This window comes from Dicentrarchus labrax, unplaced genomic scaffold, assembly GCF_905237075.1.
Source record: "Dicentrarchus labrax unplaced genomic scaffold, dlabrax2021, whole genome shotgun sequence".
Lineage (NCBI taxonomy): Eukaryota > Metazoa > Chordata > Actinopteri > Moronidae > Dicentrarchus > Dicentrarchus labrax.
The window spans coordinates 11,245,832-11,262,682 of record NW_026136718.1 but is presented as its reverse complement, the minus strand read 5'-3'; the positions used below and the strand labels follow the sequence as shown (position 1 = coordinate 11,262,682).

Here is a 16,851-nt window from a genome sequence, read left to right as displayed (position 1 = left end):
AATGAAAACATTGGGCTCTAAAAGAACTAGTTTTTCCTGCCAGCGTTCAGCTCGTGGCAAAGATATCTTTACCGGTCCTTTACAGGCAAAGCTAAAGACATTCTACAGACATCATGTCAACTTTTAATAGTCTTCTCTCTACGTTTTTTTTTCTTGTGTCAAAGAGAAACAACTACAACCTCAAAAATAACCATGAAGTGGAAAATCAAAACCTCTTTACAACAGTTATATACATTATATATATATATATATATATTTCAAGTTTACAGATGAATGAATAGTAGTATCTAATAGTATCTGCTTTCTGAAGGTGAATGAAGCTGTCTTTGTGTCTGCAAGTGTGTGTGCAGAAACTTCTCTTGCCTTGATGAGACATGTGTTTGGACTGATGGGTGGCCCCTGGTTGATGAGCGGGTCCTGGGACTCTTTGAGGGAGAAGCTCTGCTCAGCAAGAGACCTGGACGGCCTGAACTCCTCTCTCCACCACCACAGCGCCATTCCCACAAGCAGCACACTGAGAAACACTGGGAAACACACACAGAATCACTTTCTGGAGCCTCTGCAGACATGACATAATGAAGTTGACCTCAACTTTCTTCTACCCCGTGCACCTCTTCTGAGTGGACAAACAAACTGATGGTTGTTATGACTAAAAAAAGCTGCAATACCATGAGGAAAACACATGAATATATATATATAATAATATAATATTCAAAGACACTTCACATGGTAAACTGGGTAAGTAAATATATGTATCTTGAAATCAAGGAAGTAAGCAGCTGGCAACTGTAAGATGAGGGATTAAATTACATTATTATTTATCTTTTAAAGTCAATATTGGATGAGTCATTTTTACAGGAGAACGGTTCCAGTAACAAACTCTAAATTGTTTCCGTGCATTTCTGTTTGACCATTTTTTTTTGTTGGCAGACTTGTGTGACGAAGACAATATGACAATACAATAAGTTAGATGACCCACGGAAAGTTTTTTATTTTTCTTACTGATAAGAGAGAGGATTCCTGCGAATGTAGGATCTGATAAAGTCGATTCAGGTACTGTGCGAGAAATGGCAGGAATTTCAAGGGACTTGTTGTGTTCCGTTTCTGTAGGAGAGCAGCTGAACTCTGGACTCTCAGACAGCAAGTTGACCACGCACTCATGCTGGCACACCATCCTGGTATGTCCGCATACAGATGGCCCTAAGAACCAGGTGAATGAAAGGAATTAATGACTGCAAGCTGACGTTACTACTCGAATATCATAGCTGCAGCGGCACCTTCTAAATCCCTGGCCTTGAAAACACAAATCTCTCCACCCCTTACAGACATAGAGTATACAGTATATATTGGTCATACCGTTTGGCTGAAGAACAGGCTGAATGATGGCCACACCACCCGGAGATGTGGCGTTTGACAGCAGTACTTGGAAGTTCAACTTGCCGTTGTGTTTGTTGGCTCGGCAGATGGATCGCGTCACTTCTTCACTCCAATACACAAAACCCTGTAGGAGAATGGACAGAGTTAGCAGAACTGGACTTCAGTGTAAAAATCTGAGAAATTACTTTTATCATAACTCAAATGTTGTATTAAAAAGGTGGTAACAATGTTCTTATTATATTTATATTCAAGGTCATTTTGCAGTGAACTTTGATGCAAAAGTGTCACCAATTTAGTGTCTAACCACTTGTAAAATATGGTCCTCAGTTCTTTAGTTTTGGCCAAAAATGTGCTTTGAGAGGTCACAGTGACCCCCAAAATCTAATCAGTTCATTCTTGAGTCCAAGTGGACGTTTGTGTCCAATTTGAAGAAATTCCCTTTAGGCGTTCCTGAGATATCGCGTTCACAAGAATGGGACAGACGGACAACCTGAATACCTAATGCCTGCGGGAGCGGGTTAAAAATCTAAGAGGAAAATCTGTGAGTGCTCGCCTGAGGTGTGAATTCTCTGGACTTTTGCTTCTGGCCTTCAAGGATTTCAAGATATCAAATATAAAAGGAAAAAGAGGAGAGTTCAGTTCTGTATCGAGTGGAACGTGTTGTCAGTAGTGCAAGACTTTCTCTTATGGTTGTTGAGCTCTTTGCTTTGTTACTTTAATTCTACAGTCTTCAACAATTATAATAACGTTTTTTTTCGAGTGGATGTGTGACTAAAACCTGTCTCAAGATGCATTGTGGTGAAAGACATGGGTACAAACCAGTCTCCATTCCATCATAGGGCTGTAAAGTGGTTGTTTTACCTCAAACACAGCCAGTCCGAAGGGCCGGTCCAGATAACCATTAGACTCTACCACTGTTTTACGGTGACGGCCCTCAAGATTTACCCTGGAGATGGTTCTCATTCCCTGGTCAACCCAGTACAGCAGCTGGCGAGGCATATCTATAAAAAAACAAAAACAAACAAACACTCAAAACAAAGTCACATAAAACATGACTTGCACTGTAAGGACTTCTGCTGGAAACACATACACACACTTCCTGTTGTAAAAGGGAAGATTTGGGTGGCTCTCAAATTGTTTCGAACTTCTGTAAACAATTCTGGACACGGACACGGACACGGACACACACCACACGCACACACGGAAACACACAAACACACAAACACAAACACAGAAACACAGAAACACAGAAACAAAAACACAGAAACAGAAACACACATAGAACCACACACACCCCTTCCTGTTGTAAAAGGCAAGATTTGGGTGGCTCCCATTCTTTCGAACTTCTCTAAACAATTCACATAGATTTGAAATGAGGTAAACACCGACTTTAACAGAGATCCCAAACTCACTGTACAATTATCTGTGTGAAATTTTGAAACATACCCAGAGACAGAGCGACGGGGTGGCGAATTGAGGAAGTGACAAGAGCCACCCTGTCTCGACCGGCCAAGCTAGCCCGCTCAATCTTTGAGGAGACGCCACACTGAGTCCAGAAGAGCAGCCTGAGAAAACAGAAGCAGCTTTGGGAATTTCGGGTATTGAGAGTTTTGGGGATCAGATTCTTGCTTTATCCTCATCTTTCGTCTTTTTATGTGTATTTTTGTAATTTTGTGAAACGCCTGTATTGCCCCTTTTTGTATTAAATGCACTATATAGAAGATTGTTGTTGTTGTTGTTGTTGTTATTAAAGGGTAACAGAAGCGATGTGCTTTAGAAACTGTATAAGAACGTTACGGGAAAGTTATTCAGACAGCGTTTCTTTCTCCAAGTTGGCAAACAATAGGCTTTAACAAAGAAAAAACAGACTAATACAAATTAAGCGAAAACTCAAACTAACCTCAATCTTAAAATGTGGTTAAACCTGAATGTATTTAAGTTAAGAACAAAAAGGCAGGTAGATAGTCTGGTGTTCTGTTAGCTCATGAAAACCTGGTGAAAGACTTTTAAAAACAAATAAATGAAGATCATGACGCAACAAAATTTCACCATGGCTAAATATTTGAAGCAGTTGCTCTGGTGGCGCAAGTAAAATAAACTTCCGTGATGGTGCTTTTAGCTATAACACGAGGAATAGTAAAGGCCCTCGTACCCTTGAAGAGGATCCACAGCCACTGCAGAAGGTTTGTCCAGTCCTGTGATAAGCCGCCGCTGAGCCGAACCGTCCAGTAGGCCGACATTAACAGAACCGTTCTCCATACTGGACCAGTAGAGGAGCTGGTGGATCCAGTCTACAGCCAGGCCTGACACTGAACCTTGCACTTTCATCACCAACACTGAATCCTGTGGATTTCCATCCATGGAGACCCTGACAAACATACAGGGGTGAAAGGAACATTTATATTTGATAAAACATTCAAAGTCATGTTCTACCCGATCCATCCAAATCCTGACTATGACAATGTACGACTACGTCCCTCAATGAGTTCTTTCTTCTCATTATGGATTGTAGACTGTAGACCATTTTTGTTGTTAGCCATGCCAGCGGCTTGTCTCTAGGGATGGCAATGTCGGGACAATCGGTCCATCACTTTGTTCCAGACTCATCATCATTACTGGACATTTTCTACAGATATATAATGGTCCCCAGAGACAACTATTGAATGGATTGGCACAAATTATGGTACAAACATTGATAACTTATAACAATAATAATACATATCCTGGGTGACCTTCGACGAGCAGCATTATCAGGTAGAGATTTTAATTTGTCCAATACTTATGAATCTCTCTTTTGTCTTTGGTTGAACTGTAGGTTTTTTGTTTAGTCAGTGAGGACAAATGAGAGCCAAAGAATGTCAAAATTGTCAGTGTTTGATTTCCTTTTAATAGACAGAATAGAAAAAGGTTTTGCAATGGCCTGCAACAGCAGATGGTGTCTCTTCTTCTAAAAAGCTTTTTTTTAGAGCACAGTCGCCCCTAAAATTTCAGAATATCTTGTACTAAATAGGCTGAAACAATACAAATGGATATGACGTGACAACACTCAATACTATTGTGGATAACAGTTGTGGTTGGCACATGGCATATACGCTTGACACTAGGCTCTCATGATGTGCAGGGTAGATATTTGTTGTTGGTGGTAAAGTATCAACATATCTTTAAGTTTAAAAAACACGCCACAGTGAACTCAGATCGAAACCTATTATATGACTTGACCATACATGGTTAAGCTACAAGTAAATTTCAAACAGAATCGAAAAATGTTTTGCAATGGCCTGCAACAGCAGATGGTGTCTCTTCTTCTGCCGCTGAACACCAAAAAAAAAACTCAATTATTTTCACTTCCCTATTTTTTGTTTTTGTGCACTAAATGTCAATTTCACACGCTTTGTTTCCTTTTTTTCAAATTAAAAAATGTTGTGTCATCACTTCAATACAGAAGATGTGTCCTGGAATAAAGTAAAATTACACAGACAGGAACAATTAGAGAACATCTGTTTTATTAGATAGATAGATATATCGATAGATACTTTATTTATCCCGAGGGAAATTCAAGTCTGTTGGTTAAACTGTTGTTTAAACATTTAAAAATATATATATAAACAATAGAGGGAGGAGTGAAATATTAGATCTTCTACTGTTTAATTTGTTATTAAATGAAATTTGATCAGTTGTTGACTTGGTGTCAAACTGTGACTATGTCATTAACAGCTCATTGGCAATTCCCTGTTGAACCTTTTTAGAAAAGGTCACAAGCTAATGTTTACTGGCTGAAAAAAATTGTGTTTAGCCACATTGTGGAAGAAAACGGAGGAGTTGGAACTTACTGAGCATACAGGAGAAGAGCATAAAGCTGCAGGAGCAATTCAAGACATTTCTATGACTGTTGCGACACATTTTTTCCTGCTATTAAAAAATATTCCACTAGTGGAATTAATTGTAAGCAACAACTTTACACAGCCACCATGCACTGTCCAACTACAAACCTCTTATAGCCATTGTTTGTCGTGGATATACGTAGTAGATGTTGGTGTCCTTCACAGAGTGGCTGCACTCACCCTTAAAGGGGAACTCCACAGTAGTGCATTAAATTTGAGTTAGCACTAAGGGATGACTATGAGTTTGAAAATGAAAAAAGTCTGGGTGTGTGGAGTTAGAAAGACTGTCAGTCAGTCAGTTGCTCTCAGAAAAATTAAATTGAATTTAATTATTTTCCTATTTGATCCAGGAAGGAAAACTATATGTCAGGCAACGTCATGCTGGTAAACCCAACACAGTAACATAACCCAGGAAGACAAACAAAGCAGAAGAAAAGCAGGTTGTCTGCTATCAGTAAAATAATGACATGAGATTGACAACTGTATTCTAACTCAATATTTGCTCAGAGATCTTTTAAGTCAACAAAGTCACCTACAATGGAATATTTTTTTTGTTTAATAATAATACACAGACGTGTCTCTGATCCGGAGGTGTCCGAGGTGTCTAACCCTGATGTTTACTCTTCAAGCTTCTACAGCTTTCTACAGCTTTCAGACTGTCAATAGAGGATAGGTGACAAAAAATGTATAATAAGCAAATGAATAGGTTCCTTAAAGCTACTATAAATCAATATTTACTATATATTATCAATGGATCGGTGTGTAAGGTAAAAGGGGTTACTCAGTGAGTTATGACCTAACACTGGAGGTCCCCTCAGCTATTTAGAGCTTTATAGAGGCATTAAGCTCACTGTTTTGGTTGCATTACCCACAATTTACTGTCTTAAACATAAAAACATAAAAAGTGGGTGACTTGCTAACTTAACTGATGGAGACAGATATTTCTACCCCTTTTCCCTTTTTAGTGAATATTGGACCTAATTAGGTAGACAGAACACAAATAAATCCTAATGTTGCTTTGTGTCTGCTGGAGGTTTTACTGCATGAACTTTTTAATGTTTTAAGTGTCAAAAAATAAGCTTACCAGACCTCTTTAGCCCGCACCTCATCTCTGCTTGAAGCTAGTGGCTCGAGGCTACATTAGCTGCTACTATCCAAATGTAGAAAAACATGCTTGTTCTGTACAAACTGCAGCAAATATCACATTTTCATTCATAATTTCCCACTAAAAACATAACTTGTACCACAATCACAATATATGTCAAACCATTGCAATGTGATTAAATAAATATCACTCGTCTGCCCACGGAAAGTCCTGGGATGCTCCAGGAGGAGCTGGATAAAGGTTGGGAAAAGGATATGTGGGTTATCTTGCTTATCCCTGCAGCGACATAGACCCAGACCCAGATGAGTGATGGAAAACGGATGAATGGGGTTATTAATTTGTTTATATTTGGATAACAGATTGTGCTTTAACAGGAGTTGCAACAGTCATTCCCCTCACGCATTGCTTTGGGAGCTAATATAGAACCATGTGTTATTGGTTGCAGCAGCTACAGCTCCACTCTGTTACCTGTATATGGAGCCTCGTCCCTGCCGGGCCCAGTACAGTGTTCGGTTAGAGGCCAAGGCCGCCACTGGCCCCGGTCCTGGTAGATATGGAGCCAGTTCAGTGTACTCAGTGCCAGTGATGCTTAACCATTGTAGTCCTTTGGAAGAGGTAAAAACCAGCTGAGCCTCATCTCCTGAAAGGACACACACAAATTCAATTCAAAGTCCTGTTTGTTCTCTGTCCTTTTTCTGCATTTGTTAGGGGGCCAATTCAGAATACTGTGTCCGATATGACTTTTGCTGACATGTTTGAGTAAAAGCTTTTTTTTTGGGGGGGGTTAGAAGGGAACTATAGGATTAGTTCTAGGGTGGTTGTCATGTTGAAAAGTTTCTCTGGTGACTTAAAGAAGTCCTTTAATATTCTAATACTCAAATGCTATATAGTCAAAGGGTCCAATTCAAATGTTTCAATATTTTTGTAATATTATATTTCAGCAATACAGCACTCCATATCCAAAATAATTGGTGGTTCCTCTTGCTAGGACTATGGGAGCTGGGAATCGAACCAGGAACTCTACTATAACTAAACAACCACCTGAGCCACAGTCGCCCCTAAAATTTCTGAATATCTCATACTAAATAGGCTGAAACAATACAAATGGATATGACGTGACAACACTCAATACTATTGTGGATAACAGTACCTGAGTATTATCTTACCAGTAATGGAAACATTCTATGTAATCAAGTATGGTCAAATTTGGAAACATGCATTATAATTTCTGCGTACATTTAACACACTGACTCTGTGAGCATTACATCATACTTTGTGGCACTAATCCTGATAAAGATCCATTTCTTCACGGTCAGTTCCTTCATTGTCAAAAGAGTTCTCCCACCAAGCTGCACATCCACATTCCCAGAAGTGTTACCTTCATCAGTTTCGGCCCCCTGACTACATGCTAGTTCTCAAATATATATCAAACTAACATAATCTATGTGGCAATGACGCATGATGTTGTAAAAAGTGGCTACACTTATTTTATTATTTATATTAAAATATTTGGAATCATTAAATAAAAAAATAAAAATAAAAAACAGTAAAATGAGAGAAGCCCAACCTGCCGGAGTACAAGGCAGCACACAATTAAACTGGTGTTATCAGTGGGAGTGTGGTTCCCACTCAAGGTTCATTGTTTTGATCTAACATGTTTCAAAAGAGATCAAACCAAAAAAAACACCCAACCCGATTATTTGCTAACACAATGGAAAGGACGTCACAATAGCAGATCACAATAGTAACAATACACTAGTGACGACAGCTGGGGCTTATTCAGTAGGTATGTCTCCAGTAAGCTGATGGATGTTGGCTAATATGTTTGTACAGCCATACTCACCTTTACAGTTTAAATGAATCAAAGTTCCCAGGGTGGGACTACAAACAGGTCTACAAACCTGCCACATGTTACTGATAACGTATGAATATCGGGTGCAAACATGTATTCTCAGTGAGTTCTTGTGCAAATACCAGTGGTACACCAGCCTTTCACCATGTGCTCTATTCATTGAATTAAGAACTATTTGACGTATTTATTAAACCGCATGGACCGTCTACATTGAGTGGTTTAAGTCAATTAGGTGCTGTGACTTTAGGTGGGAGTGAGCTAATATACACTCAAACACTCCAGAGTTGAGGGGGAAGTGCAGAGTTGGCTCACTGGGTTCAGCCATTGATCTATTGTTAATATAGAAATACTGATTAGTGGAGCTTTAAAGAAACTGGAGACTGAAAATATCATGTTGGTGTTTATTTATGTAAAAATGTCCAATTAAAAGCTATTTAATTCTCTGAACTGCTGTGCCGCTCACACAGCAATACAGTTTGTTGTACAGAGACGACACAACCGATGTCAGACGAGGAGCTTATTCCAGTTTGAGCAAATGATTGTGATATTCAGATACATAAAATCTGAATATTTTACATGGATATTAAAAAGAAATGCACACACACACACAGCCACACACACACACACACACACTATATGTGTGCTGCCTCCCTCCTTACCTGCTCTCAGCTTCCTGTTGTGCTCTCACTTATCTCAGGGTGCTTTAACTAAAAGAGCATCTAGTTTTTAGTTAGGATAGACTCAAATATGTTTGAAAACTGTTGGAGCAATGGAGACAGCTCACAACATACAGCACGATTCATCTCAGAAATGCTCAAACTAGATACGTCACGATGATCTTGGGGACCGATTCTGTGCTGATTCCAGGATTTTTGTGTCAAATCTCAGAAATGTGTCTGGGACAGGTAAATAGTGGAAAACATCATGTAATCTGCACTGTAGACATAATGTGGCATAAAGTCCTGTCCAGGCTGCACTCTGCCTCTGGTTCAGTGCATTCTGGGAAAGATGCAGACTCACTTCAGACTTTAGAAAGTAGCAAGCAGTCAATTTAGTTTATCATTGGCTGGATAGAGGATGTAGCTAATCAAATTTGCCTGGATTTGAAGTTAAAAGGGGATGTCAAGTTAGTGATTGAGTAAGTGGGCAGCTTACCCATTATTTATTTTATTTCCTTTCCTTTCATTGTATTACTTGGTCAACAGATTTATCTTTAATGACCTTTAATCCTTGGACAAATATGATGGAAATGTATATGATATGAAATACAGCCTTATGTCCTGTAATTAAGATATGAGCCGGAAAGTCTCTGCGGTAAGTGAAACATTGTGCATGAAACCATTTACCCTTTATGCTGTCGGTGGTTATCAGTGATCACTGTTTCTCACCTTTGGCCTTGCACTCTCCAGTTGTTGGATTCATCTCGTAGTCTTTGTGGCAGCCGCAAGTGACGCCGTCGTTCTTGCGAACACACAGCTGATCACACATGTCGTTTTCCAGGCATGTGTTGACTTCTAGATTAAAGATTGAAAAAGGTATTTCAAGGACGGAGTGCAGGAATGCGGTAAAAATAGTGCACGTGGAAGTCCAGTTCCCACTGTTTTATAATATATTAAGGTCATTTTATGCGATTGGTCAGGACAAATCTTTACAAAAAGAAGATGTAAAACTAAATTAATTAGCTGTTATCAAGCTGCTAACCCTCACACTGGCTGTCCCCGACCAGCCTCATGTTATCGGGGCAATCGCAGAGGTAACCCATCGGCAGGTCGACGCACCGATGAGAGCAGCCTCCATTATTGACCTGACACTCGTTCTGATCTGCAAAAAAAGAGACACAACATCAGTGGTTTCACACGAGGAAGTACACTGCTGTTTGCTAGCATGATCAATGTGAGCACCATCTAAAATCAGGTATTACTAGGATGTATATGCGTGATGCACACGTATCTGGAGTAGAACAGAGGTTTAACATTGTTTTTTAGCCGTTGTTTATCATATGTAGTGTATTAGTCAGGAGTTTTATTTTCTTTAACTCTGTTTCAACTCCAATTAAGGCATGGCAAAGCAGGCGATCTATCACAGACCAACACAGTGAGGTGTTTCAGCATGTTTAGAGTTTCCCACTGATCGTAGTAACCAAAGATGTGAGGGCACATGATCACACAGACAGTTTAATCCAGCTGCCTGTACAGTGATACATTTACACCATTAGCACAACAGGATGTGTGATTTGGTTACAGATCTAAGTCAGAGGTGCCTAACCTGGGGGTTGGGACCCTGACTAGGGGTCGCAACGCCATACTGATTTTAAGTCTCTGTGAAACAACCTCATGCTGCATTACAAAAGTATTGCTAATAAAACAATGGCCAAGCGTAAGGGAGAAGAAAACTTTTGTTGAAAAAGAAGCCTATGAGGTATATGTGATTGTTAAAAATAAAGAAAAACACATAATACAGATGAAGAATTGTATAACAAGTTCTCAGGATCCACAGGAAGTAATCTGCTAGAACTTCTCCCAATTTGTTTGTTTTACATAACTTCCTGCAGTCATTGCTTCCACTACTTGAGTTCATTCACAGTTTATCAGGCGTCATCAGTTTACTCAATGACCTTAAAAATTTTAAAGTTTAGGGAACCACTGATCTGGATTATGAAAGATATCTGGTAACTAGAGGTTGCCCTACTTTAGGGTTTTAGTATTAATTCGTCACATGCATTTAGAATGACGTCAACAAACGAGTTCTGACCGACTTCCAGCGTCCCTGAAAGTGACCATTTGGTTCTACAACTGTATTTAAACCCTAACCCTGTTTTGATATGGAACATTTGTATTTATTCATTAATACACGTATAAAATGCTTTAAAATAATATTCTAATACATTAGTATTAATACACTAGTAGTTTCTTCCATCCAGATGGCAAAACACAGCTAACAGTGTGTGTTGTTTGTCTGTTATATGTTTTGCATTAGTAAGACTGCGGTTTAATATATTCTGTCTGTGGTGATCTTAGTCGACAATTCAGGCACTGATCAAACATCATCAATAAAAATACTACTTGACCACCAGTCGAGACATTTGGCCATTATGACACAGTTTCAAGCTTAAAAATTGTGTTTAGGAACTATATCTTCTCCACCCACAGGTATTTAATGACTCTGCCAGTCAATGATAAGTTTCTAACTCCTATACTGCACTCATCACGGACTACAAGCCCGCGCCACAGATCTGGGCCGACAACATCTCTCTGCTCAACAACCTCAACAGCTTCTTCGCACGGTTTGAAGCAACAAACCATACAAGCACACGGAAATGTTTCAGATATCTTTCTGCTGTTCACATTTCAAGGCCACCATCATAATATCTGTGCCAAAGAAACCTGCTCCATCCTGCTTCAATGACTATCACCCCCATCATCATGAAGTGATTCACATCAAGTCCACCCCCCCCGGCCTCTACTTCCTCCGCAAACAAAAGCTCCCCCACCCATCACATGCACATTCTACCGGGGCACCACTGAAAGCATCCTGTCCAGCTGCATCACTGTGTGGGGTGGGAGCTGCACTGAATTCAGCAGAAAAGCACTGGAACACATAGTAAACACAGCTGGTAAGATCATTGGTGCCCCACTCCCTTCCTCACAAGACACATTTATCACCTGCCTTACCCGTAAAGCTATCTCAATTGTGAGCCACCCCGCACACGGTCTGTTCAGCCTCCTGTTAGATGCCTCCGTGCCCGCTCCACCAGACTCACTAAAAGCTTCATCCTCCAAGCTGTCAGGAAGCTAAATTCTCTCTGAAATTCTGACTGAAATTCGCTGCTATTTACTGACTTTTTGCACCGTTAATGTTCAAATATATCTTACAGAATTTGTAATATTTTTTTGCTACCATTACCAACTGCCTTTTTGCTCTACCATAAGTATGTCTGGTGCAGGTGAAGAAATTTACTTTAAAGCTGACTTTGACTTTGACTTTGACTATACTGCCCTCTGCTGTACAGGGCTGCATCAGCAACAAAATACTACATGTGGGCACCCAGTAACAAGTATGTGGTTATTGAACATCTCAATCTAAAACCATTATTTTGCTGCTATAATAGCCTTCACTTCTGGAAAGGCCTTCACCGGATTTGGGAGTCTGGCTGCAGGGATTTATTCCCATTCAGCCACAGCAGCATTGAAGGTGTCGGTATCAACAGAAGTGCTTGTCGGAAGGTCGGACAGCATCTAAAACGCACTCCACCTCCACAACGTCAGAACTGGGGTTGTGTCCAACAATTTTTGTAACTTTTCAATGCCGACAATCTGACGGGGGTGAGACAGTAAGCAGGGTTTGAACTCTCCTCTCAAGATCTCTTTTTTCGTTCTTCATGTGACTACTTGTGGTCCCCATTATCTTTTTCACTCCAGCTTTTGAGTGCGGCTGTTCAGAGCAATTTTAAACACTTCAGACATGACTGGATGACGTGTTGTACAAACTAGTTGGTTTTGAGGATACTCCTGCCTTTAGGTGTTGGATGGGGTTTAGATCAGGACTCACCCACGCCAGTAAAATACCTCCATACCACACACTAACAATGTCATACTGTAATTAAATGAAGGGCCTTCCCCAAACTGCTGCCACAAAGTTGGAAGCACATGTTGTCTAAAATATCTATAAGATCTCCCTTATTGGAACTAACAGCCTAAACCATGGAACGACAAAGAATGTGGACAGGGCTCTCTGCATAACTTTGTACTTGACACTTGACTTATTACTTTCCTTTTGCTTTCAAAGACGTCTCACTCACCACAGTTGTTCTCGTCGCTGCCATCAGAGCAGTCCGGTGTGTGGTCACACCTCCAGGTCTGGCGGATGCACTGCCCGTCACCACACTGAAACTCAGATGCCGTACATGCGGGAGAGGTCTGCGGACGTGGCTGAGACCAACCGCACAACTCCCCAGACTCGTCCCGCCCGTCTTTGCAGTCAATTCGTCCGTCGCACAGCTTGTTTCCAGGCAGGCAGGCGTCAGACAGCCCGCAGGAGAAGAAGCCAGCAGCGGTGCAGTTCATGCAGGAGGCCTCGTCACTCCCGTCACCACAACTGTCCACGCCATCGCAAAGGAAATGCAGAGATATGCACCGTCTGCTGCGGCAGGCAAATTCGTCTTTCTTACACCACGGGTGACCTTTGAAGAGTCACAGTTACAAGTTACAGCAGTTATTAGGTCAGTATAGATGTTCAGAATCTCAAAAGACTTTGACAACATTTGACAAATCAGCTTATTTAAGACCGCTAACGATAACTGAGTTCACCACATCTTCGGGTAACTCCAGTGTCTGTAATCAATCTCGAAATGTAGTTTCAAGGCAACTCAAGAGAGCAACAAATATAAAATATTCAGAGTGACCTTAATTGAAGAAAATAATAAGAAAAAGAAGACTGTTGGGGAGAATCTATGTGGGGAGACTACACAAATAGATATATTTGAGAACACATTACAATAGAAGTTTTTATCAGACCCAGCTGTCTAATGGGTCGATAAGCAATCCCACTCTAGTCCACATCCACTCAGATCTTCAGCTGGGCTTAATGTCAGTCATGTCATCATGTTAGGTGTAGTTTTATATTGTGATATGTTGAAAAATCAACTGAGAAACTTTAGACAGGAATTTTACGACTAATCCAGCAAATCACAACCTGACAAACTAAGAAACTTCATCACAGTTGAGCAGAAATTATATAAAAATAATTTTGTCTTGCAAAATTACTAAATTTGCCTCCAACACCCAGAGTTACTGAAGCAGTTAAAACAGCACTGGTGTGTGTTGAGCGGAGAAAGTTGGAGTCTTCTGAGTGAGACAAAGTAAATCTTGTTCACTTTCTAAATTTTTCCTGGCAGGAATTCAAACCAGCGACTTTCAGGTCAAAGTCTAAGTCTCTCTAACCTCTGAGCAACCCTTCCTACATTCATGGCTGCTGGCATTACACACATCAACAATGTTTATGTTTAACGCCTCCAATCACATTAAACCCTTTTAAAATACTTTCTCCTGCAGGGTTTTTTTCTTTTGCTAACATTGTGGAGCTTGTCTTTCACACTGAACACCAAATCCCTGTGGAATTCAATATCAAAGTCACTAATGACTTGATCAGGATTATAAGACAAAAATCTGCAATGGTATTTTTCCCCCCCTCACAGATTTTCCCAAAGAGAGCAAGAAAAGAAGCACATAAATTAACTTGAAGTAATATACTGTATGCCAAGGGTCAGTGAGTTTAAAAGGAGTGTTTGTGGTACATTATCAACATTAGTTTAAAATCAAAGCTTTGTGAGGCTTTGAAATAGACTAATATAATATAATATATAAAATAAGAGTCCAAAAAACCAGCAGAACAAAACACAATGTAGTTTATAATCAGCAATAAGACTTTATCACATAATACTGATTGTTGAAAAGGACAAGTGTAGGTACGAGGTCACACGCTGTTGACAGGGTTTGTCATTGGTGATGCCACTGATAATCACAGATAATCACCATTGATCCACATCCTGCAGCCAGTGTTAACTCCTATCTTTTGTACACTGCCTTGTGTTTCTTTTATCTCATCTGTGTCTCACATAAAGCACTTGTTGAAAGTCAAGTAATTCCACTTCATGCTGAAAAACAGTGTGTGAAACCCAAACCAGTGTGTGTGTGTGTGTGTGTGTGTGTGTTTGCATGGTTTTTGGGGATCACGGTGTTGACATTGCACTCACCACAGCGGTGCTCATCTGATCCGTCCTCACAGTGTTTGTGTCCGTCACACACACTCAGCCTCGGGATGCACGAACCATCTCTACACCTGAACTCCAGCTGCTCGTGGCAGGCGGGCAGAGAGTGACCTGCAGCCCCTGAAGCACGAGAAAACAAGACAGTTAACTGTTACTGGGCAGGTAACTAGTCATAAAAGGACGATAGAATAATTATATAATAGGCAACTTAACTTATAGGCTTACTCAAAACTACCATATGCCCTTGAAACACAAATAAATTATCTTAATTTCTTCCATTATTATTGCATTTATTACAGAATCTTCCTACATTCAGTTTTATTTTGTAAACGACATACAAGCCTATAAGAAACAGCTTCAAGATTCAGTGTAAATAAATGAACAAAATAAACATTTTCTCTTCAGTTTTACACTCCCTGCTCTTGTTCCATCACATTTTATATAATAGAAATCCTAAAACCGTATAAAAATGTATTTAATTCCCATAAAAATCATCGTTTCTGTCTGCAGGTAAACAGAAAAGTTTCATACATTTCCTGCTCAAAATCCTGTGATTCTAATAATTTCTCTAAGAGCTTATGATCAAAACTAGTTACACATTTGATTCAAACATGTAAGTTTTGTGTTTATATTGAAGACCACATTTCAAAAAACATGTTGAAAACACTTTTAAATGCAAAACATAAAACAATAATCCTTTCATTGACACCTTTCACTACAGACCATCTTACACTGGGAGGTTTTACACTGTAACCACGCGGCTTTCCTCTCACCTTTACACAAACTGTTTAACAACACTAAAAGTAGGACAACAACACAAAGTCAAGGCTCCACTTCCTCGCACTTTGCATTGCAGACAGACTTTCATTCAAAGTGACAGCGCAGTGCTCGGCTGTCAAACGAGCAGCACACAGAAAAAACCTCACCCCATCACTCACCCCAGATACGGGAGCAGGTCAGAGGGACGATCAGAAGAAATAAACCTGCAAGGTGTCCCATGCTCGATGTCCTCCACGGCTGCATCGCACGCGGCGCGGGAATATGACGCAAGAGTTGATGGGAAAGCGTGTTGCCGTAACAACGGTCGAGTCCAGTGTACGTTCATTAAACTAATACCGCCTGATGTCGCGTTGATTTGGTGTTTTAATTCAACATTTCGCTTCGTGAAATGATTTGGCGAGTCGGAGTGTATTCAATTAATTTTCTTTTTTTTTTCTAAACGCCGGTTTTTTGTTTTTGTTGCACAAATAAACATAAAAACAAAAACTGCATGCCCTTGAAATATGCTCCCACTTTACATCTGGACTTTTCCCAGTCTGGTTATTAAGTGTATTGACTGTATCTCACTATTGTCCGACAACTGCTCACCTTTAACTACTTCTCAACAGGTCTGCGCAGGTGTTTCCTATCACGGCTGCTGATTGGACCACCTCACAGGCTCAAGGGGCCACTTCAACGTCACTACGCCACAATCACTCAAATACAGCACTTTAAAGGTCCCTGCACATACAGCTAGTATGCTACACTTTTTTTTTTTAAAGAAATATTAGTGTTCTTACTCTTTTAATTCTTGTCTTTTTTATATATATATTAAACTTGCCACTCGTCCTGCTGTCATGTTATCCATTTTTCATTATGAAGCATTAATGTTATATGTTTCCGTCCTTATGTCACGTTATAAGTGGCAATAAAGATTTAAAAAAATGTACTTAAAGGTTCAGTGTGTGTCATTCAGGAGGATATATTAGCAGAAATTAAATATAATATTGACAGTAGTGTTGTTTTTGGCGGCCTGTTTTAATTTTAGTTTTAGTCTAGTCTTTGTGTCAAACTGTCATTTTAGTTTTTAGTTTTAGTCACGTTTATACAC

The 16,851-nt window shown here is 39.9% G+C and overlaps 1 protein-coding gene and 1 long non-coding RNA gene across 2 annotated transcripts in view; one reads left to right on the top strand and one right to left on the bottom strand.

Moving 5' to 3' along the window:
- LOC127350245 (low-density lipoprotein receptor-related protein 8) overlaps window positions 1-16,366 on the bottom strand; it is a 20,310-nt gene extending 3,944 nt beyond the window's left edge. Inside the window, exons 1-12 of the mRNA XM_051376672.1 lie at window positions 15,920-16,366; window positions 14,967-15,101; window positions 13,014-13,394; window positions 9,917-10,036; window positions 9,604-9,729; window positions 6,832-7,003; window positions 3,530-3,745; window positions 2,824-2,942; window positions 2,239-2,378; window positions 1,357-1,501; window positions 1,003-1,200; window positions 364-524 (exon numbers count right to left, since the gene is read on the bottom strand). Coding sequence (XP_051232632.1) covers window positions 364-524; window positions 1,003-1,200; window positions 1,357-1,501; window positions 2,239-2,378; window positions 2,824-2,942; window positions 3,530-3,745; window positions 6,832-7,003; window positions 9,604-9,729; window positions 9,917-10,036; window positions 13,014-13,394; window positions 14,967-15,101; window positions 15,920-16,004 — 1,998 coding nt within the window. The 5' untranslated portion in view covers window positions 16,005-16,366. The remainder of the gene's footprint in view (window positions 1-363; window positions 525-1,002; window positions 1,201-1,356; window positions 1,502-2,238; window positions 2,379-2,823; window positions 2,943-3,529; window positions 3,746-6,831; window positions 7,004-9,603; window positions 9,730-9,916; window positions 10,037-13,013; window positions 13,395-14,966; window positions 15,102-15,919) is intronic.
- LOC127350248 (uncharacterized) lies at window positions 523-3,098 on the top strand. The gene is made up of 2 exons (XR_007880540.1): window positions 523-738; window positions 1,111-3,098. It is a non-coding gene; the product is annotated as an uncharacterized LOC127350248 (long non-coding RNA).
- Window positions 16,367-16,851: the final 485 nt, after the last annotated feature.